Source organism: Nilaparvata lugens, chromosome 3 (assembly GCF_014356525.2).
Source record: "Nilaparvata lugens isolate BPH chromosome 3, ASM1435652v1, whole genome shotgun sequence".
Classification (NCBI taxonomy): Eukaryota; Metazoa; Arthropoda; class Insecta; order Hemiptera; family Delphacidae; genus Nilaparvata; species Nilaparvata lugens.
Genome location: NC_052506.1, coordinates 70,412,882 through 70,437,854, shown reverse-complemented (window position 1 = coordinate 70,437,854; position 24,973 = coordinate 70,412,882). Strand labels below are relative to the sequence as shown.

Sequence of the window (24,973 nt, the reverse complement as noted above, 5' to 3'; positions counted from 1 at the left end):
AAATTAATATAATTGCATATTTCACAGTTTTGTCTCAAAATATATCTAAAAAATTGATTGAAATTTAAATTATGGTAACTAATATAAAAAATAGCTAATGATAGTCAAAATTCATCGACAAAAAAAAATGTCATTGACCGAGATTCGAACCTAGATCGCGTGTTTGTTATTCACTGAGCTTTGAGTTCTGTTGTATTACACCTTTATGCTCTCGGCTATTGCGTATTGTTGAACGTGAAGGCCTGACTGATAACTCTTAGCATACATGTAATACTGTAAACTAGACTTCTAAAAAAGTTCACTTCACTCCTAAAAAGCGTACAACCTTTGATCATAGAAAGAAGGTTGTTCTTTCTATAGAAGAAGGTTCTTTCTATAGTCAAAGGTACAACAGACTTTGGCTCATGACTTATATTATTAAAATTAATATTATTATCTGTTTCACAATAAAATTTTCACTCTGAATTAAGTCAGGTAACGTATGTAGGCTACTATAATATAGTGTATAGCGGCATATTAATTTGAAGCCGGTTTGCCGGCATTTTCACAACAAAATATTGCTCTGAAATCATAGAGAAAACATTCGAAGATTCAATCTTGAGTGGGCCTAATGTTTTCTCTATATGGTTCAATATTAAAGAAAAATTATCTAAAAGTTTTAATAATGAATTACAGAAAAATTACTAGGAATTTTTTAGTCAAGGCTGAGTTTCACCAGTAGGCTTACCTTAAACTTCAGATCTCTGCTGTATTTTCTTGTTATTATAGTTGATTGTATTGCATTAAGAAGTGGAATTCGATAATAAAAAAGAAACAATTATTAGCCTACTCTACCTCACTTTTAAATATTGATACAATTATTGTACTTTGATTTCAAATTTGATTCTTCACTTTTAAATACTTGCGATACGTACCTTTCTGACAATGGACAATGCAGCCATTGTATTCATTGTTTGATATCAAAAACACAATAATAAATATTAAATTATTAAACAGTAATTTATAAAATATATTATAGACATAATACCGCGATTCCCGATACATAATTATATAGATTATTACAGTCATTATGAGATTATCTCTCTATGATTTTTGTGAGATCGGACACGATCAGCTGTTATTCAAGGTCATTTTACAGCCCTAGGGCCGTAAAGTTTTACCGGCCTGGTCGGAAAACAATCACTTTCGGCCTCCATATGACGCACGTAAACCAGCTCATTACATCCAAGTCTGGCGAAAAACTTATTTCATTATTATTTCTTTTTGAGATTTCAGAACATTCCATTGAGATATTTGGGATGATCCATTTCAGAATCGGCAACAAATTGATGAAATTCTAAACCTGTTCACAAGCTCATTGAATGACATATTTTATTTCTCATAATATTAAGGCTGTGCAAAGGCTAAAAATAAACTCTCTACTCGTGATATTTTTCTAAGTTTTTTATTTGTATATCAAGCTATCAAAATGAAAAAGTTTTCTCGGGAAAACATTTTTTTCCAATCATTACTTTTTGAGATATGTGCGACTGAAGTTTGAATTTTTGGGACAGAACATTTCAAATACAGTAATATTTTTTTTGAAAATATCAATTTTCGGAAAAGTTATTCAATTCACTAAAAAAACAAAAAATAACGCAACTAAAATTTATTTTCGGTTATTTTTAGTAAATTGAATAACTATCTTTAAATTTGAAATTTTCAGAAACGTTTTGTTCTACTAGATCAACAATGCCATGGAGAATCTATCCTCTAAATCTCATCTCTTACCGAATTTGAAATGTTCTGTCCTAAAAATTTAAACTCCAGGCGCTCATATCTCAAGAAGTAATGATTAGAAAAAAATATTTTCCTGAGAAAACTTTTTCATTTTGATAGGTTGATGATATACAAATCAAAAAACTTTGAAAAATATCACGTGTGAAAAGTCTATAAAAGTTTATTTTCAGCCTTTGCACAGCCTATACTATAGTGAGGTCTACGTTATAATGTCAGGAGAAAAGATAGGAGAGCAGCTTTGCCGATTCTCTGCCTTGCCTATGCCTTCTATAGAAGATAGCTAATCTTGTCTATAATAATAATAATAATAATAATAATGATAATAATAATAATAATAATAATAATAATAATAATAATAATAATAATAATAATAATAATAATTTGCTTTTATTGTACTGAACAGATACATAAATAAATTGAAAATAAATACAAATGCAAGCTAATAACCCTTGGTCATTGACCGTCAGGGTGAGTTGAGTTCATTGTCTTTCAATAAATTAATCAGAAATAATATTTTATATTTAAAAATCTCAAAGTGTATAACAGAGTGTTTACCAAAAGTCTTTCAGAGGCTGCAGACTGAGTACTAGTAATTGAATTCTGTTATCAAAAAATGTCTATATTTCCATAGTACTCACTCACTTTGCACCAGTTTACTCCATTCAAAAGGATTTTCACTTCCTGCCACCTAAGATGAGATTTGCCTAGATGCTTTTTCCTGTAGCTGCTAAGAATTGGGTACCGACCAATGTAATGAGCAATATCCTCGTCCTCTTTTAAATTGCACAATTAACAAAGTTTGTTGATGTGTGTGAAGGAATATTTGTTCAAATAAATGAGTTCCATCCTAGCCTTGAAGAACCACTTGATCAGTCTAAAGTCACAGTCCTCCATGATATACTCATTCCAATGATTGAGCTGGCTTCTACAAGAGTAACGTTGACTTGATACCACTTGCTGTACCTGCTGATCTCTCAGCTTTCCTCCTATAGATGCTAACAACCAGTCTGTATTCTGTGATCCATCTTTGATGTCATCCAAAGTGATGCCGAATGATTCCTCCAGTTTCTGCCAATCCTTATACATGAACAGTCTCTTCTGAATCATCCCCTCCATTGGACGTTTTGGATATCTATCCTCTGTGAGTTTCAAACATCTTCTAACAAATCCAAAGTGTAGCTTCAGGGTATGCAGAAAGATTGGCTGCAGTCCAGTCTCCAGAAGCATGGCTAGATTGGGAGAATATGTTGGCAGACTAAAAACTTTTCTGATGAAAACCCGTTGTATACTCTCAACCAGATCAAACATTCTGCTCCCCCACACCTGAGCACCATTGATAGCACACTATGGATCTCACAACAGCCTCAAAAACTTTCAACTTTGCTTCAAATGCAATTGAATTATTCAATAACAGGTTATTAAACAGACTCAATGCCGTTTTTGCCAAGGCCAATATCTCCTTGAAATGCTCCGTCATTGAAAGTCTTGATGTCAGCTTTATTCCAAGATATTTGTAGGAATTGACAACCTCAATCGAATTTCCTCTGTACCACCATTTCTCAATCTTGTCTATATGATGTAATATTAACTGTCCATTCTTGTTAGAAGTAGTCAATTATATTATTCGACAATAAAATATTATGTTCTACGATTTAATAATAGATTTTCATAATTTAAATTATTATTTTTTTATTATTTCATTTTTACATTGTTGAAAAAAAGATTCGGCAACGGTGCAATGCTAGAAAAGGATAACACTATCTACTTTGACAAATTATAGGCATGGATAGCAACACCAATGTTAATGTTGCCATTTTAACGAGGACCTCACTATTTATTTTTTCAAAAATAGCCCAATTGGATCTATTTTCCAATAATGGAATACATTTGATTTGGATTTATATTCTGATCAATTCTATAATGGATCACCCAAAATATAGGCGCTACTATAGGCGCTCAAATCTTAGTAAGGGAAACTATAAAAAACGTTTTTCGTTAGTAAATTACTCCGTTTTGGTAACTTGACAGTATTTCAATAGGAAACTTCAGAAAATGTCCCAGTAAAGAGTTTCCAGAAGTTTAATGTACAACTTTGATAGTGTCTGCTGAGAATCAATTCTAGTGATTAACTTCAAAGACTAGGCCAATATCTATCATTTTCATGATAATGCTTTGTTCTATCATGTTTTAACAATTATCATTTATTTCTTATTTCAATAGCTGTTTCCATTGAGCTCTTCACATACACCATGATAAATAAACTCAATGTTGAAACAACGTCTTGGGTAAGCTAATAAAAATCATGATACCAGTATGCGGTAGTCACGCCAATATCAATGATTTTGATTTATATCACACCCAACCTGAGGTGCATTTGACTCATGTATTATTGTGCGATTGATTGATAGTTAAGCCAGTTACACACACATCGATTTTTGGATGTTCGAAGTTTTTGCCGTCCTTATAATAACATAACGTGGTAACGAAACACATTATGTGTATCTGCACACACATCATACGTTTACCAAGTTCTGATAAATATGGTAGAATTTATAAGGACGGCAAAAAATCGAACGTTCAAAAATCGATATGTGTATAACTAGTCTTGGAGTGTGAGAAAAAATATAAAAATAAGTAGGGTTTGATAATATTGTTATCTTGAAATTTACTGTGTTTGTTAAGTTGTGCAGCAGTTCAGTTGTTGAGCAATCACAATCTTATCAGAATAATACTGCCATTTCTCGCTACTTGAATATTTATACAATAATTCAATGTTTTGAATTCACAACAGGTCTCGACTGCAAGGTTTTCAACCCCCCAAAAGTTTGGGAAGTTCCAATTTCTTGTAATGCTCTAGCTCAAAACAATAAGTTCCAAAATATGGCGTCAATTTGAAACACTTCTAGTCACACACTAAAAAATTGCTCAGATGTGAACAGCATCTCGGTCGTAGGATATTTGGGCGTGGAATCCGGACGGATCTGACCAGTACTTGACCCTCTGCATTCTGCCGTCGGGAAGGCGGACGTGATAGTGACCCCTGGTCATGTCGCCATCCCGTGACTCAGTTTGGCCGAAGTCACTACCCTCCTGGTCGTCCACCACTCTGTATCCGTACTGGTACTTGGCAGCATAGTTCTGGTACTAACAAAACAAAGGCTTCATCAATGCAAATATCCAATACCTACTCACAGTACAATAATTGTATAGTGCGAGTGAGTCGCAATTTCTGTTTCGATTTCAGTTCATTCATTCAAAATACAATTTCAATAGAGACAGTATGCATAATATATTTAGAATTTCTTGAGCCTTTTATGATCGATTCCACTGATCAGGTCTAGATCGATGTAGCTATATGACATCACATAGCAAGGAGGTGAACAACGCGATCATGAAAACTGTTGCTGTATACTTGACAGTTGACTACATAGCGTAGAAGCCGTTAACGCAGTTTCAGTGACTAAAAATTATGATTCTATAGTCCAAAACATGTTGAATAACATCGTGGTGAATCGCGACCGAGACGTAACCTTAAAAGCGAGACCATATCAGGCGTTTTTTCAAGCGGTTTTCAGGAGTTTTTTCAGACGCCAACCCAATTAGTTGATTGGAGAGGGCCTCTAAAAACGCCGTCTGAAAACGCCCAATATGGTCTCACCCTTAAGTTGGATATTTGTTTGGCACGTTGACAATGACAGGCATTGTTGTAGGCTGACATTCATATTGTCAAACTTTTAAAAATGTGCTAAAAGACTGATCAAACAGCTTCTTACTATTTGTGATTGTTTATTCATGATCTAGAATTAACAAATCATTTAGAATAATATCAAAACATTGTCATTCAAAAGCAAAAACGCAACCTCTCCCTTTTTAAAACATAATCAAACTGAATTTTCCAGGTTATTTAGAGAAATTGAAATCTAATCGTTTTGAGATGCTCCCCCTGTTGTGGTCGAAGACGGCATTTACGCATAAACCAAAACCCACCTTTACTGTTCACTCCCGTACTTAACAATGTGCTTGTGTTATAAGAATTTCGACCGCGATCGCAACTTACACTGAAATCGTAATATCGGCTTGACCGTTCTGCTCGTACCCTTGGAAGGGGCAAACTGGAAACAAAATTTGAAAAGTTTCATTTGTTGTGCAGAAAGGTTTTGTGATACAGCTTCAAGAATATCAAGATCTGATGACAAGGTAAGCCAACCCATGAGTTCTCTCCTATAATGAAGAGATGTGAAATTTCAGTACAATATTATGATTCCATGATATCCAGTACCGGTACTGAAAGTATGAAAAGTCAATTTATTACAGTTATGAAAAATTTTTGATTCTTTGTTATTCAGTAGAACACGATTGCTTCAAAATAAAGCTTTGGTAGTGAAAACCGAAAATTACACAGCATATTTGAATTTTCAGGAATTTCGCCCAATAAATTTCATTCATTGCTGAAATATTGTATGGGGGAATTCGAGTAAAAGCTGGAGTACTCGTATTTGATTCTCCGTATAGTATGCTTGACAGGGTTCAGCATGATTCAAAAATTTCATCTCCCTGCAATGAAGTTCTTGACATAGCTCATATTTTGATTCAACTAGGATTGGCGTTGTACAGTAAAACACTTTCAGTTTGCCAGGGATGGCGTAGAGTTATGCGGACAGAAACGATGACAAAGGGCCGAGTGAAATGCTGAGCCTGAAAGAAAATATTGTCAAAGGTTTGGGGGCATCCCTATTTTAAGAGCATTTGGAAAGCTTTAAGGACGCCCGGGCTTGTAATGGACAGTAGCCGGGCTTGTGTCCAGGTCCTGCAGTATTTCAAGCAGCACACTTGCACAACAACCAAACGCTTTTTTATCCTATCTCATCCTATCACCCTTACTCTTTCTCCTCTTCTCATTTCTTCATAGAGCGACTTAGATGAAACTAAAAGTATATACTCTTTGTTGACGAAACTCACCCATCGATTGATGGATTAGCATGGAAGCAAACAAGAAATAACTAATGAATGCTAAAACTGGTGATTTAAAACCGAACGTTTTCTCGACTGTATGTAATGTAAACAGTATAATGTTGAAAATGTTGTTTATTTTGATTTTATTCTGCTATGAGTCTAACTTGATAACATTACAAGCTGTAAGTTTTTACTAATATGAAGTGTCCAAAAAGTGCATTGCTCCTCCAGTAAAATGTGTAGAAGAGAAGAACCCCTCCCAGCTATCAAATTATACATATTTTTACTTTCCTTGCCCTATTACCATAGGTAAGGAAAGTATTGCTTTCCGAAAAAAATTAAGGTACCCCGATTTCTATACGTTTCAAGGTCACCTGAGTCCAAAAAACTGGTTTTTGGGTATTGGTCTGTATGTGTGTGTGTGTGTGTGTGTGTATGAGTGTATGTGCGTCTGTGTACACGATATCTCATCTCCCAATTAACGGAATGACTTGAAATTTGGAACTTAAGGTCCTTTCACTATAAGGATCCGACACGAACAATTTCGATCAAATGCAATTCAAGATGGCGGCTAAAATGGTGAAAATGTTGTCAAAAACAGGGTTTTTTCGTGATTTTCTCGGTAACGGCTCCAACAATTTCGATCAAATTGATACCTAAAATAGTCATCGATAAGCTCTATCAACTGCCACAAGTCTCATATCTGTAAAAATTTCAGGAGCTCCGCCCCATCAATGCAGATAGATTCCCAATTATCAGGCTTCAGATACAATTGAAACAAAAAAATCAAGTGGAGTAGATTGAGCATGAAAATCTCTACAATTAATGTTCAGTAACATTTTCACCTAAATTTGAAAATAAGCTTTAAATTCGAGAAAATGTGATTATTCAATTGCAAATTAATGTTGATTCTATTAAATCATTCACTATAAAGAGATAGCAGACCTCATGAGTGTCTCCAGCGTTATAATTGCCCTGTCACCAGCTGGCTCAGATCTTTGAATAGTAGACTTGAGATTCGCGGGAACACGTCAGGTGATCAATTTTCATAACGGCAAGGAAAGTTGTGTGAGTGCGCCACACCAGATTTTTTTTAAGACATTAGCTATGTACAGACTTTTGTATCAGCTAACTATTTATACAATGTAATTATTATTATTATTAGAACAAATGTTAATCCTAAACAGGGCTGTATTTATAAACGATTTATTTGAACATTCTCAGTAACGTCTGAACTATTGAGGTAGTTCAACAAATTGATTGGTTCCTGCTTCCGTTTGGTAGGCATCTAAAGCTTACTTATCTGACATAGTTATTGAAACCCATGCATTAATACATTCCATGGTCAAAATATTATTGCATTTAACTTGTTCCAAAATTTGGTTCTCAAGCACTATCTTGTAGTGCGATTATCATGCCAAAGTCCATACCAATCCTATTCAACATGAAAAGTGCATATTGAAGTTGGTCTTCTGTGTTGAACATAATTACAGTATCGTCTGCATATAGTAAAGAGTTTATGTGTGCAGTATTGCTGAGCTTAATGCCTGAATCCACATATCGATTCCAAATATGAAGAATCTCGTCTGTATATACAATATTAAACTAAGTCGGGGACATTGGATAGCCTTGCCGTACTCCTTTATTTATCCTAATTTTGTCTATCTTCTTATTATTGCCGAACATAATTATATTATCTGTATTGGTGCATGCACCCTCAATTGCAGCAACCAGATGTTTGGGGTAGCCTTTTTGAAGCATTATATTCCATAACTTTGATCTTAAAACATTGTTGAATGCCTGCTGCCAATCGATAAAGGCCATGTGAGTTTCACAATACGTTATTCACACAATATTGTATTCGTCACAATATTGTATTCCCGATTCTTCTCTATGATCTGTTTCAGGGTAAATACCGCATCCGTACAAGAGCGTCCTCTGCAAAATCTCATCTGTTCTTCCCCTATCAGGCAGGTTCTCTACAATTACCCGTAGGTAAACGTCTGTTTAGAATAGCATTATACAACTTGTAGATGTTGTTTAGGAGACTTATTCCACGGTAATTCTCAAGTTGCGTTCTGTCGTTTTTCTTGTATAATGACACAACTTTTGAGCTTGCCCATGCCGCAGGTATTCTATGGGTTTTCCAACACATATGGTACAATGTCAACAGCTTTAAATAGAGAAACATACCTCCATATTCAATAAGCTCCAAATTTACACCATCAAGACCACAAGCTTTCCTGTTTTTTGACAGTTTATTCGCCAGCAGCAGTTCATCAAGGGTGATGTCATCAACATGGCATTCAGCAAAATTTACAATTTCTCTTTCTGGCAACGTCTCACAATAGTATATTTCGCACCTAGGGCCGAAAATGAGATATTTCCGGCTCGAAATCGGTTTTTAAGTCCGAGGCCGTAGGCCGAGGACTGGAAAAGATTGAGAGCCGGAAATACATTTTTGCCCATGGTGCGAACGCTATTTTTCGCCACACCAAAAAAAAACCTCCCCAATACATAAGAAATTAAAAAATAAATAAAATTCAAACAGCCTATTTTGATAGTTTGAATCTTGGTTATGACAACTTTTACTGTCAATTAATTTCAATATTACTAATTAATAATTTACAATAGTGACCATATTTTTATACTATTAATATTAGGCACGAGCTTTGCGCCCGGTGCAATATATCATGGATAGATGGATGAATAGAATTTTCATTACTATTTTGAAATGATGTGATGAAAAAATTAATATAATTGCATATTTCACAGTTTTGTCTCAAAATATATCTAAAAAAATTGATTGAAATTTAAATTACGGTAACTAATACAAAAAATAGGTAATAAAAGTCGAAATTCATCGACAAAAAAAAAGTTATTGACCGAGACTCGAACCTAGATCATGCTTGTTATTCACTGAGCCTTGAGTTCTGATGTATTATGCCTTTACGCTCTCGGTCTTAGCGTATTGTTGAACAAAGGGGGCCTGACTGATAACACTTAGCATACACGTAATACTGTACACTGTAAACTGGACTTCTAAAAAAGTTTACTTCACTGCTAAAAAGCGTACAACAGACTTTGGCTCATGACTTATATTATTAAAATTAATATCATTATCTTTCTCACAATAAAATTTTCACTCTGAATTAAGTCAGGTAACGTATGTTGGCTACTATAATATAGTGTATAGCGGCATATTTGAAGCCGGTTTGCTGGCATTTTCACAACAAAATATTGCTCTGAAAATAGTTAAATCATAGAGAAAACATTCGAAGATTCAATCTTGAGTGGGCCTAATGTTTTCTCTATATGGTTTAATATTGGAGGAAAATTATCTAAAAGTTTCAATAATGAATTACGAAAAAATTACTAGGAATTTCTCAGTCAAGGCTGAGTTTCACCAGTAGGCTTACCTTAAACTTCAGATCTCTGCTGTATTTTCTTATTATTATTGTTGATTGTATTGCATTAAGAAGTGGAATTCGATAATAAAAAAGAAACAATTATTACTCTACCTCACTTTTAAATATTGATACAATTATTGTACTTTGATTTCAAATTTGATTCTTCACTTTTAAATACTTGCGATATGTACCTTTCTGACAATGGACAATGCAGCCAACATTATATTGTTGAGGCTATGGAGATATCATCGTATTCTTTTGTTTGATATCAAAAACACAATAATAAATATTAAATGATGAAACAGTAATTTATAAAATATATTATAGACATAATACCGCGATTCACGATACATAATTATATAGATTTTTACAGTCGTTATGAGATTATCTCTCTATGATTTTTGTGAGATCGGACACGATCAGCTGTTATTCAAGGTCATTTTACAGCCCTAGGGCCGTAAAGTTTTACCGGCCTGGTCGGAAAACAATCACTTTCAGCCTCCATATGACGCACGTAAACCAGCTCATTACATCCAAGTGTGGCGAAAAGTATTTTATAGTGCATTATCCAATCTTCTTCTGATACACAGTCCATTTTGACACGCTCCTTTCGTTCTCTGCCCACCGACTTCATGAACTCATAGGCAAATTCCTGTCTGCCATGTAAATCATGCTCCACATCAGGGGTGCCCAGCCCCCCCAAGGCCAATGGCGCATGCCCCCCCAATTCAAGTGTAATGCCCCCCCCAATCCATGTGTAATGACCCCCCCCCCAAAGTACCCCAACTCCCAACTCTTTAGTTTTTAACATTAGTCAGTGTATGACAATAAAATTCACATCTTAAGGTGCTTACAGATATACGCGCCGCGAACATGAGCAATTCACTTTTAATCAGCTGATGCCAAGCTTTTTATATCTGTATTTTACCGTTTCTGTAAAAATATAGATATAATCAGCTGATTAAAAGTGAATTGCTCATGTTCGCGGCGCGTATATCTTTACGCACCTCTACATTCTAATCTTCCAAAGGACATTATTACCTTTGGTCTTGTGAGGAATTCTTTCTGTTTTCATAATATTGTAAAAATATATACCATCGTTTCTTATCTCTTTAAAATAGAAATGAAGTATCTTTTTGATATTATTTTTGAGACAAGCAGTGCACCCGTTCTTGTTCGGGAGGACTAGAAAGAACTTCATTACATCAGGAAAAACTACATGACACATATTTTAATAGGATATTAAAAGATAAGTAAGGGAGGCTTTGCTTTTTAAATGTTAAGGTTACTTATAAAAAGTTGAATAATAATATCATTGATAATTCTTTATTGCAAAAGAATATTGCATAGCAATCTTGGTAAACATTCATACAAATTTGGAACGATTTTATTCATACAATATATAATGTCGGCAAGTTTAGGTATTCTAAATCCTATACTATTAAACGAGCAATTTCTGTTTAGATGTTTTGATGTTTAAATTTTTAGATGTTTATATGTTTGTATTTCACCGGATCTCGAAAACGGCTCTAACGATTCTCACGAAATTCAGAACATAGTAGGTTATAATATGAAAATTCGATTACACTAGGTCTCATCCCTGGGGAAACTCGCTGAAGGACATTAAAAGAATTTATTCATCCTTGGAAAAACAGCTGATAATTTCGGCGTCTGTTGATGATGGAAGTGAGTGAGCGAGTGCATGTGTGTGGGACTGAGACAAAATTATGACTCAGCTGTTGAACTTTTGTACATAATTCAATCAGGTACTTAGTGACAGTTGTACAAAAGCCGGTTAAATCTTAATCCTGATTAATTCCAGTAGAACCAATCGGATAAGCTATCTTTTTGAGATTGTCTCCTGTAATTTGGTTCACGTGACATGAATCAGGATTAAAATTTAACATGCTTTTGTGAGAGAAATTTTTGCATTCCTCTGCGAATTAATCTCAATCCACTGTGATTAGATTGAACCTTTCTGTATGAACTATGAAAATTTATTATAATTTCTTCTTTCGTAATAATTTTTATATACTTTTGTAGGTACTCTAGAGCGGAGCTCGGTGCCCCGATATTTATCATGAATTGGAATAGGTTGTCACTGATGTTGTGTTGTTGGTAGTATTTACTTTTTAACATTACAGGAGTAAATAACACAAGTCGAACATAATGTATCTTAAATGGTTTGGTTTTTGGAATAAAGATATCATCTGAACAAGTACATTTTGTAAATTCTATCTATTAATACCAAATATCGGGGCACCGAGCTTTGCTCGTTATTTATTCATTGATAAACAGATTTATTTCATTGATAATCATTTCTTTAAAATGATTGGGGAAGTACTAACAGACACAGCCCAAAATTGTTACTTACCCGAATTTTGATTTATTCACTACAAAAAATATATTTCGTCTGTGATTTATTCACAGACGAAATCATCATCTGTTTTTCCAAGGATGAATTATCCTCTTCATGTCCTTCAGAGAGTTTTCTCAGGGATGAGACCTAGTGCAATCGAATTTTGATATCATAAACCTACTATATTCCGAATTTCGTGAAAATCATTAGAGCCGTTTCCGAGATCCGTTGAACATAAATAACCAGATAGCCAGATAACCAGATATAGAAATAGAAAAATATAAACAGATATACATAAATTGCTCGCTATTATAATAGGATAATAACTTATAGTCCAGTCAAATGGTCGTTTTTCAGGAAACAGCCCCGAAATAATTTTTTTCGATGGTTCTATATATATTTTGGGGCGCTGAATTCTAATCTGAAATTTGCTGACACACCAGAAGGCAACTTCACCCCAAAATTTTCGATTTTTTCAAGTTTTCCATTTAATCTCGAGAACCTTGAATTTTTCGAGAAAAAGCATTCTCTTTATAATATTAAAGATAATAAATTTCCAATGAATTGAGTGGTCGCGCAGGACTACTTTTTGGATTTTATATCTGAAGTGTTCCACAAGATACGCAACTTTGAATGTTCGAGAAATTTGTGATATTTTTTCCCATTCTCACAGTCTCGCATATGCAACGTTGCGTATCTTGTGGAACACTTCAGATGCAAAATCCAAAAAGTGGTCGAGGTTGTGATGAATTTTCTCCTCTTTTCACTCCCATGAAATATACTTCTGTTTTCAATACCATTCAAAAGTTACAGCCAATTGAATGATGATCTTCATTTTCTCATTTTTCTTGCGATTTTAATGTTAATTAAGAGTCTCTAAAATGAGTACAATGCATGATAGAAACTTGCGATTGGTCTTAAATGAGAGAAAATTTCATGCTCTATAAGCTGAGTTACCCTAAATTGATCTTTCATTACTGTTTATATCGAAAAACTGTCGAGACTGTGAAAATGAGAAAAATATCGCATATTTCTTGCAACAGCAAGGAAACTCAAACACAGGACCATTAAAAATTAAAATGAAGCAAAGGAAATCAGAATAATAGTGGATGATGAAGTTATAATTTATTTTTGTCAAAGATTCACCTTCAAACTCATAGGCTTAAAATTACTAAAATTCCTGCATACAAAATATTATCAATTGTGCTTATGCTTTATATTGAGTTACACTTAGCAAAATATAACATTGTAAGGGTGGGAAAAATTAACTACATTAGGATATCTCTATTTAATACCTTGATTTTTCAATCATAATTCAAAATGTTGACATAAAATATACAAAAAATCATGCCCCCCCCAAAAATGTTGATGGCGCAAATTGCGCCATGCCCCCCCCTTGTGGGCACCCCTGCTCCACATTTGATATGAAGACATCCCATGCCTGCTGATAAACTTTCCTCACAATTTTCTTAGCATGGTTCCTTGCTCGCTTATAGATATTGTTGTTATCCTCTTTTGAGTGACTAAGCCAGTTTTTGAAGGTTTTCTGCTTTTCATATATTGCATCCCTGATCTCATCATTCCAAACATTGAGCCCCTTTCAGTTTTGATGCTTTCTTCGTGTCCCAAGAGCTTCTGTAGCAGCCTGTTTTATGACATTTTACAGATTTTCCCACTCATCATCTATATTTTCCTTTGTTTCTGTTGTTGTTGTCTCCATCAGATTGTGTTAAAATCAAGACTCCACATTCGAGTGAAACCTTTGTTGTGTACATAGGTGCATGCGCGCATGCGCTACAAACACTTTTCACGTTCATCAGCTGATACTTCAACATATTCAATATTCTACTAATCTACTTAAACTTCAACTTAACCTCTCTTACTCGTACTCTACATATTTTATCAATTACCTCTTCTTCTTCTTCCTCCTCCTCATCATCCTCTTGTTTTTCTTCCACCTGCTGATGCTGGAACGATACTGAAGGGAGTTGAGACTTGAAGTCGTTGGATAGTTGGGGTGGCACATGGAACGGCCGGGGATTGTGGAGGATGTGTTCTGCCGCGACTGGCTTGAACTTGTAGATGGGCTGCGCTGCCGGCAGAGGAGTGAATTGACCTGCTGTGGATGCAGGCTGCGAAGGCTCACTGCCGGCCACTTTCAGTGCTTCTTGAAACAGTGATGCAATCGCTGCATCGTAGCTGAACTGTCGCTTTTTCACTTCACTTGTCTTCTTGTGCTCTGTTGATAGGAGGAAAAAAGAGGAACAAGATGTAGTCTACAGTTATCGAGTTATTCTAATTATTGTTATCATGGTGAACTATTAAGGTTGAGTGTCAACTGTGACTCCAAATACTGTTGTTGGTGAAATGTAGTGATATTGCAGTGTTTCCATAATGAAACACTGGAATGTTGTCTAAAAATATCACAAATACTATGTACTATGTATGTAATTCTGCAATAAATTCATGAAATTTCTACACAACATCCCAGTGTTCAATTCATTATTGTAACTGATATCATGAACTAAGTAAGCTAATTATTATCAATTGTTTGCTATGATCAATCAATCCGATAAGCACTCGAGATAATTGATGTGAATCACACTATGAATCACACTATGCGAGTGTAAACATATGAAGATCTTGATTGTTATATCGACTGTTAATAATTATTTATCAATAATCCCCCTGCACTCTAATACATTATACTTTACTGTTATGTACAGTAAAATGTTTGATAGCGATGAAAAAAGTAGTATAAATCACATTGGACGTATATTATAGTAGTATATTATCAATGTTCGGAAGTTTTGAATTTTCAAGTCAATGCCAACAAGATCAAAATTAAAAAACATGAAGAAGATATTCTATTTGAATTGAAATTGAAATACTATTATTGCGCATGAAAACTGGCTTTGAGTTTTGCCTATCCTTACATTAATATGTGATCGATCCTGTCTTGTAACTATGCGTTAAGATTAAGATTTGATTCAACTATTGATCTCTCTATACAGATCCTGAGCGAGTAAGTTTAACCATAGAGAAACAATAGCATAAGTTTCGCTATTGTTTCTCTATTGTTTAAGCTATTGTTTCGCTATTGTTTACGCTATTCTTACGCTATTGTTTCTCTATGGTTTAACTTAGCTCAACACCAGCTTCCAACACCATTATTATCAATTTAGTCTGAACTATACATTTTGCAATCATATTGAATTAGATTACTTTTTACTTTCTTTACCCTATTACCATAGATAAGGAAAGTATTGCTTTCCGAAAAAGTTAAGGTACCCCAATTTCTAAATTTCTATACGTTTAAAAAAGAGCCCAAAAAAGTGGTTTTTGAGTATTGGTCTGTATGTGTGTGTGTGTGGTGTGTGTGTGTGTGTGTGTGTGTGTGTGTGTGTGTGTGTGTGTGTGTGTGTGTGTGTGTGTGTGTGTGTGTGTGTGTGTGTGTGTGTGTGTGTGTGTGTGTGTGTGTGTGTATGAGTGTATGTGCGTCTGTGTACACGATATCTCATCTCCCAATTAACGGAATGACTTGAAATTTGGAACGTAAGATCCTTACAATATAAGGATCAGACACGAACAATTTCCATCAAATGCGATCCAAGATGGCGGCTAAAATGGCGAAAATGTTGTCAAAAACAGGGTTTTTCGCGATTTTCTCGCAAAAACGGCTCTAACGATTTTGATTAAAGTTATACCTGGAATAGTCATCGATAAGCTCTATCAACTTCCACAAGTCCCATATCTGTAAAAAATTCAGGAGCTCCGCCTCATCTATGCAAAGTTTGATTTTAGATTCTCAATTATCAGGCTTCAGATACAATTTAAACAAAAAAAAATCGAGTGGAATTATCCAATTGCAAACTGTTGGCAACTGTTGATCCTATTAAATGATTCACTATGAAGAGATAGCAGACCTAGTGTGTCTCCAGCGTTATTGCCCTGTCACCAGCTGGCTCAAATCTTTGAATAGTAGACTTGAGATGCACGGGAACACTAGCGTCAAGTGATCAATTTTCATAACGGCAAGGAAAGTTGTGTGAGTGCGCCACACCAGATTTTCGATGTTTATGATTGAATTGCTTAGCAACTGTAAACATAGATTATTATTTTTATGAGAGTACATAATTGATTTCTTGAAACTCGGTACCGGTTCACGAATTGTTGAAACATTCACTGTTGGTAAAATCCTGTAAATTTATGTTTATCATTTGTTGAGTTGGAAAAAACAATGAGGTTCCTCAAGTGGAATTATGTTTTTTGTGGAGGAGACAGCTTATTGTATTTTTAATTTCATGACGAACTGGTGTAACCCGCACTTCGCAAGGGTCTGAGAAAAACACCAATAGAATGAATCATAGGTCATAGTTCCATTTTGTTAGAGTTTCGTGATCAATCTTCATTGGAGTTAAACATTTTCAGAAAGTAATATTGTGACGGGACTGGAACCCGCAATCTTCCATTCATACATACCTAGGTGTGAAGGCAGACACGTTATGGAATGCAGTCGTTTATGGGTAGGCTATGTTTCGATGGTCTTTACGTAAACCAATTTTCTCTAATGATCAAATTTAGAATTATATTGATTATTGTATTATGATAGTATTTATTATTTAATTAATTAACTGATGGTATGCATTGGATGAAATTTTTATTAAATAAAAACGAGAATATGCCTTTAACCATCTCCGGTGAGTTCATAATCTTTTTGAAAAATTCAAACTTAATCAGTAGTTCAGATTTAAAATGCGTCAAACGTGTCTTTTCTATCCCTTTCATGTTAATTTGAACCATTTTAATATAGTATGATGCAAAAACTCTACAACGTCTCTGTTCACAGTGTTTAAAACATAATAATATTGTTATTCTTAGATCGAAAGGGGAATAAAATGTGCATTTCAAGCGAAAAATTGCGCAAAATGAGACTAGAGTCACAGGTGAAGTTGAATAAAGGCTATCACATCAGCCATAACTCTAGTGTTGCCAGAAAAATAGGATACTTTTTTCACCTCAATAATTAAGCTGGAGATTAGTCGACATTCCAAGACGAGTTAGCTCATGGGAAGTTGAGACTGCAGATGTGAAAGCGAGGAAGTGATAAGTTGAAAAGAGTTGTCAGGGAATAAAATAGGTGAGAGGTGTCTCAGTTAAAAAAGTACTACACAATTTACTTTGAAAAAAGACAAAACCATTAGTATCGTATCAATTATCAATATTGTATCATCGTATTAATAATCAATTGCACAATAAAAGATCTGACTGAGTATACATTATGCAGAATACTCATAAATACGAGTAAATCTGATGAAATCTATCATAGCACATCAAGTGATTACAACTAAACCCTGTTTTCGGTTCTTGTTTATAAAATATGATTGGTATTGTCAATACGCCAACCCAATGAGCTATTGACCGTTCCCACACTCACCGATTTCTCGCCGACATGACACGACAGAATTTCCTCTGATGGGCTGATTGGGTTGACGTATGGACATTGGACAATTAGGCCTGCTCTATAACCGCGCGATGTCTATTGTTTACACAACTACTATAGTAGAACATCTTAATTGCTGTAACGTACCTATTCGAAATTTTATCCTCAAATACTCAATTAGAAACATTATTAATGCTTCTTCAGAATTCAGGAAAATAGGATTTCCTGTAATGTTTTAATTGATACGAATTTATGCTACTGCTGCTCTGTGCCATCTTTTAACCTTTTAACTTTCGCTTTAGATAATGTTGATAAACTTAGTTACTGACCTGTGTGAGGCGGCTCAACCACAGTGATGGCTGGATCAAGGTCCATGGCGTGAATCTTCTCTGGGCTGAGAACAAGGGGGAGTGACAGCCTTGGAGACTTGACTTCCTTTTGCAGTACATCGGCATCCGTTCTTTGTTTTGAGTGCAACTGGTGATTTTGCAATTGTTTTTGCACATTCTGGTTGAATTTCTCTTGTTGGTACTTCTGCTTCTTCGGTCCATCAAGTGCCACTTTCACGTGGAAGTGCTTGTGATGTGGTTGAGTTTGCTGTTTCTGATGCTGCTGCTGATTCTGATGTTGCTGCTGATGCTGCTGATTGTACTGGTGTTGACTTTGTGAATGATGGTATCGATGATGGTCATTCCGACCTGAGCTTATAGGATGATTTGAATTCTGATGCTGAAAATTGTATTGTTGGTGGATCTGTGCTTCTATTGATAAGATCATCACTGAGATGGCTGCCAAGCATTGTGTGGTTTTTACCTGGAAAATTGAAGAATACTTCAAGTCTGATCTGCTATTGGAAATAATAGTGTTCTCAAAGTATTTATCATCCATTATGAACTATTCTCAGCTTTTCACAAATTTTTGCTATGAAACAGCTTAACTCTTATGTACAATAATATGCAAGGCTACTGCTGACGGTTTCGTCCAAGCTTAGAGAACTATCTATTTCGAAAAATAGAAATATTATGGAACGAAAAAGTCTATCCCAAGATCAATTCATTATTCAAATTATTTTCTTTTTCCAATGACATGTTCTTTTTGTGTAAATAGAGTTCTATCCTATTCTTTTCTATAAAATAATATAATAGCAGAGTGAATTGACATTAAAAAAATATATTATGCTTTCGTCCATACATTAATTCTCTCAACATCCAATAAATTTTCGATCTCATTTGACAATCTTTTACAAGAAGATTAGGCCGTACAAATAGACGAATTTAGTCTGTAACAGAAATACCCGTGTTGCACCAGATTCAAAAATGTGGTTAATCGATGGATTGAACTATTTTTTTTTATAATAATTTTTTTTCATTATTTTTGTTAATCGATGTATTTCTTCTTTTGAACGGTATCATGTCATACAGTATCACGTATTCCATGTTCACTCATAGAAGATGTAAGCAGTAGGGAACAAATTGAGATAAATAAATATTGATGAAATTATACGAGAATAAAAATGTGAAAAATTATTTTTTCTGGAGCAAATGTTCTGTAGAGGTAAATGTAGGCCTCAATTTGATGAGAATCATTTACTCGTTACTCGCTTCCTGAAAATGATTACTGAAATGAGAGCATTCTCTAGAATTGAAATAAATTCAGCCTCAGCTGATGTTATTTTCTTGAATAGAACAGAATTTTCTCCTCCATTTGATCACGAATGTTGGAATCAGAGCCTTATGATTAAAACAATATTCCGTTCCTTTGAAATAAGAAGTATGAAGTCTGATATGAACTCATAAGGTGTGTACATTTATACGCGCCTCCAACACGCTCCCCGCACGCTCCGCAATCGCTCCGATCATGAACGTTACGCGAGATTTTACGCAAGGGTTTGAATGAGGTTCGAAATATGTTCGAAGGATGATCGATCCACTCTTTTCTTATTATTGACTTCGCTACAACCTAACCTCACAAATTAATGTGAAACGTTCGATCCAGCTGATCGGGTGACAAAACTAAACTATTCTGACCAGGGAATTGCTGGGTAGCCTAATAATACATTATGTTTATATAATGAATTTATAATGAATATTATAATTATTTCATTTCTTTTAATGTTTTATTATAAAAGGTGATGTCTGTCAATGTTTCAAAAGGTGAAAAGCTTGATTGGGAGTTCGGCTTCTTTCTTCTAAATGCTAATATGCCGGTACCTATTATTATAAATTCTTTTATAACTTTATATTATTCAATTTAATAATTAATTATAAATTTTGATAATTTTATTTGCTAACACAGAGATCGTAACTATCAACAAACATTACAAACAAACACGTTGACCACGCATGCGCAACAATTGGTTAGTTCGACCTAGGAGCTTACCAAGCTCGACCTCTGTTACACGCTCTTCTCGCGTTCCACTCTTGCTCCCCGTCGATCATCAATCGCTCTGCTCGAGTGATGTTCGATTGCGGAGCAGAGCGAAAGTCTGTACGCACCTTTAGAGGGATGAAACACAATATTCAAATTATGTAAAATTCTTAAAAATGAAATTACTATGATCATTACAATGGAAATAATTTTAATCAAATAGTACTGCAAAATAAAATAGCACGTTAGATAGAAAACTGATGAGATAGTTAGATTCCAATTATTGTTTATATTAATGAATTTAGGGCTTATGCGGAATCAAAAAATATAAGCATAGAGGGAATATAGCATAGCAAATTTCTTTTCTTTATGATATATACTAGATACTGATATGAAAATATTTTTTTTAGGCTCTGTTCGAATACGTTTGCAGATTATATATTATGAATAATTATTACATTACAAGAACATAATATCATCTCCTCTTCCAATTTTTTTTCCAGCCTATGCGAGAAAAACAACCGATTCCAATATGACAGGAGCAGGGCTTAATATGTCCTGACATTAAAAACCTTGCAGATAGCTTGAAACAGATTCTAGATTATAGTAATTTTTTTAATGCGGATGATGCCCACATGAGCTTTTGGCTGGTGCGTGGGTAATGGGAAGTGCGAGGGTGATTTGATGAGATGATCAAACGTCCATGCCTATCCGATGGGATTCAGCGGGATTCGAGCCCACGACCAGGTAGCACTAACAACGAAGGATGCAACCCTAGTCAAGGCCAGCAATTCATGGAAGTTCATTCAAAGAAATTCAAGAATAGACAATTCAAAACGAGATTCTCTCCCCAGCAATCTCACCGTTCTGCATCGTTGATATCCTATCAATAATTATTCATCGCAAGCTTGCATCTATTCTCCATTTTAAGTTCACAATACTATCGAAGATTTATCTAAAATAATTATTGATTTTCATCTAGTAGTTTCGCGCATGCTGGAGGAAAATATTATTGGATGACATTCCTTGATCATGAAGAGCTGGCAGTAATATTGGGATTGTTGAAGTATAGTTGACCAAAATGGTCAAATGAGCAGAGCATGTCACATACATGACATTGCGGTTTGGCCCCTATGCGGTTCATCCCTTTTCCGTTGTTCCCTTTGCTTTTTCAAGTGCGGGTTCATAGTTGTAATACATATAGTACCAGTACATAATAGTGTGCTATAGACAAAGAACATGACTGACTCTTCTAAAGCTTCACAGTCCACAAGCTAGGATTTATTCACCTCAATCTGGATATTATTGAATTCACTATTATCATAAATAACCACTCAATCCTCAAGAAATTAATTATATCGATATAAGCTTGATTTTTCACTTCTAATGTGGAAAGTTTACTTTTGTCGAATGTATGAATGAATGAATCATGTTGATCTCGTTCAAATCGGACCACAGATTCAGTCCCGACCACACATTCGAGCTCATCATCAATCAACATTTTTTATATTTTCTGTTGGCTACTCTAGCATTGTAAACCAACTAATCATGTTCCATGATTTTCGACATGAAGAATGTGATTAGTTTTATAAGGAGGTTTGAACAATGATCATCTAATTTTAATTAAGAGGAGTATTCTCGCGTATTTTTTAAACTTCTAACAAGTTATTGTAGTATGCTATTCGAAGCTCTTCCATAAATACCAGCACTTTCGTGTTCAGGGCTATCAATAATATTGAAAAAGATTTTTTTATTTATTTCTCTTATACGTCAAACGAGAATTATTTTCATCGATATGATTCCGTACATGGGCCAACAAAATAATCTTAATCAGTTGACAAATAGGGTATGAGAGCTCTTGTCACTAGTCATGGAATGGAAGTCACATTATCAATAGCGGGACCTCGACATTCTTGTTGTTTTCTGCAATATATTATAGAAACTTTACAATATTAAAATTTAAAAGTCTGTGACAATAATTAGATGGATAGATCATTCTATTGCAACGACTTTGAGTTCTTCAGAAGCAATACAATTGTCAATATTGTACAGATAGGCTTATTGTTTTTCTGTCATCCTGAATTTCTTGAACGTTTCTTTTTTTTGAACATATTCAATGAAATTTTTCACTCTTTCCAAGTTCAATATACGACTAGACCTGATTGAAATTTCAGAGATTCTTATCCAAAACACCTATAATGACGTTCAATTTGTAGAGATGGTAGTGTAGAGTAAAACATCATTGATCGATGATACTGTGGAAACTCAAGTGTGAATTGTTACAATTTTAACTTTGATCTCTGGAGATAAGAAATAAATAAACTGTTCTGCTGAAGGTAATCAGATGATAATTTTTGAATCGTAGTTTCTTACAACATTTGCAAATATTCTCAATAAAATCCGCTCCTAGGTACTTTTTCCCAGAAATTCGAAACAAACTTTAAAGGATCCTCTCAGATTCTGATGAAGTTATCTTGTATTAGACACCTTTCTAAGCATACCTGTACGCAAACCTCGAATGCTCACAAAGTAGACATACATTGAATTGTAGGCAAATTCATTCGAATTTAAAACAAAACGGGATATTCCCCAAGAATATATTAAAATTTTATAAATATATAAAAAATATTATGTTGATTTTTCAATTATAAAGAATATAATGGATAGATTTCATATGAAATAGCTCATTGACATTTTTTTAAGTATTACATAAATCGGTTTCGGAAAATAATATGATTGTTGTTGTTCACTGGAAGTCCTCTCAAAAAATAATCACATTCAAATTGATTTTCCTATAATTCACAGCAACCGTACCCGTACAACTATTAATTCGAAACAATTTACGACAATTTGAATAAATAAATTTTCAAATTGAAGCAAGAGAATACCAATAATTTCAATAAGCAATCCACTATCTCCTGAACCCTCGCCGATAATTAAATCTGGATAACTTTGAGTAACAATCTAAGATTGAAACTCGAGATCTAAGATATTTGGAGGACTGGAATATCTTGCATAAACTGTAGTTTATGAGATTCATGCTAGCATTGCAAGTGGAGCTATCTGATACGATTGACGCATTCTCTCAAAAGATTCGCTCGATTTGTTTGATTAGTGCAGACATAATAATAGGGAATGAAACAAATGTTCGACACGTGACTATTATTTCACGGTATTAATTAATCCCATTCAGTGCAGAGGAAATATAAGTTTGGGAGTCGGAGAAGAGAAGACGATCTTTATAGTGAAAGTAATTTTATCGACGGTCTGAGATGACTAGCAGTGAACCCAGATGACCAGCCTCTCGGCATCTCATTGAAGGAAATGGCAGTTGTGAATCAGGCACACTTGGTAAATGGAAGCCTTGACTTCAAGAAATCTTTTAATGCCCGAAAGAGAAACTGCTCTCAAGATAAAAAAAACATCATAATCATCTGATATAAAACTTCCTGTTTGTTAAATTATCGTGGAACTTGATTATTATGTTCAGCGAAATTTTCGGCTGTGTGGTTCCTATTTTAATAATAGAAGAACCGCTTCCGATTCATTGTGAAACTCCGCGCTTTTGGTAGCAATAAAAACGGTATATTCAAGACCATCAATCATCAGATATAATGCTGAATGATTCAAAGAAAAACGTTTCATACATAGCAATATTATATATTACTAGCAGGTAACCCGTGCTTCGCAAGGGTCTATTTTAAAACTCAACAAACTGAAAACTTGACTCAATGAAATCTAGAAGAATTGAAAATAGGCCTATAAGAATCCTCGGTTTATTAAGAATTTATATGCAACATTTCAAGTAAATCAGTCCAGTAGTTCAGACGTGATGATGCGTCAAACATAATTTTCCTATCCTTTACACGTGTATACGTGTATAAGCCAGTTCCTTCCTTCATTACAGTATAGAAGATTATAGATAGATGGATTATCAGAATCTTTGAATTAGAAAAACTTTAGGAAGGTTTGAGATATCGATGTGCGGTTTTCACCATACTTTCACCATATTTTCTCTTGGAATCCTGTATCGAAATCATGTATTACATGATCACCTTCCAATTTAAAAAACGAAGTTGGATTCAAAATGGCGGTTCAAAAATGTTGGACGAAATTTAGGTGTGACGGAAAACCTGTTCCTATTATTCGAATAGGATTCCCAATCATACCTATCTTCTAATTTTCCTTTTGAAAAAATGTTCAGCTGCTTTCATACAACAACTGGAAGCATGTCAAATTGAAAACTTGACAAACTGAAAACTCTATGTGATCAAATCTTGAAGAATCGAAAATAGGCCTATAACCATCCTCGGTTAATAAGGAACCTATATGCAAAATGTCAAGTTAATCAGTCCAGTAGTTAAGACGTAATTATGTGTCAAACATAATTTTCCTATTCCGTACGTGTATAAGCCAGTTCTTTCCTTTATTATAGTATATATTTATATAGATTATTATGTTGCTTTGATCTGTGATCAGTATGAATGTCTTGTATCATCTAAAGGTGCGACTACACAAGCTTAACCGAACCTCGAACCGCGCAGCAAACCGTGCATTCCGCCGAACATCGCGAACATTGCATATAGATTCTCAATTAACCGAGGACGGTTATAGGCCTATTTTCGATTCTTCAAGATTTGATTACATCAAGTTTTCAGTTTG

At 34.5% G+C, this 24,973-nt stretch overlaps 1 protein-coding gene across 1 annotated transcript; it reads right to left on the bottom strand.

Annotated features, from left to right (window-relative positions):
• Positions 1-2,152: 2,152 nt before the first annotated feature.
• LOC111058532 (probable serine/threonine-protein kinase DDB_G0280133) lies at positions 2,153-20,451 on the bottom strand. The gene is made up of 4 exons (XM_022346071.2): positions 20,324-20,451; positions 18,274-18,757; positions 14,412-14,740; positions 2,153-4,923 (listed from the first exon to the last, which is right to left on the bottom strand). The coding sequence occupies exons 2-4, from the start codon at positions 18,719-18,721 to the stop codon at positions 4,705-4,707; spliced, it is 996 nt and encodes a 331-aa protein (XP_022201763.2). The 5' UTR covers positions 18,722-18,757; positions 20,324-20,451; the 3' UTR covers positions 2,153-4,704.
• Positions 20,452-24,973: the final 4,522 nt, after the last annotated feature.

Bases quoted from the DNA above. Each gene is read 5' to 3' on its own strand.
- LOC111058532 (XM_022346071.2), bottom strand. From the start codon at position 18,721: ATGATCTTATCAATAGAAGCACAGATCCACCAACAATACAATTTTCAG. The intron at 14,741-18,273 runs GTCAGTAACTAA...TCCTATCAACAG, and splicing joins GGTTGAGCCGCCTCACACAG to AGCACAAGAAGACAAGTGAA. The intron at 4,924-14,411 runs GTAATTGATAAA...TTGTTTTGTTAG, and splicing joins AGGAGGAAGAAGAAGAAGAG to TACCAGAACTATGCTGCCAA.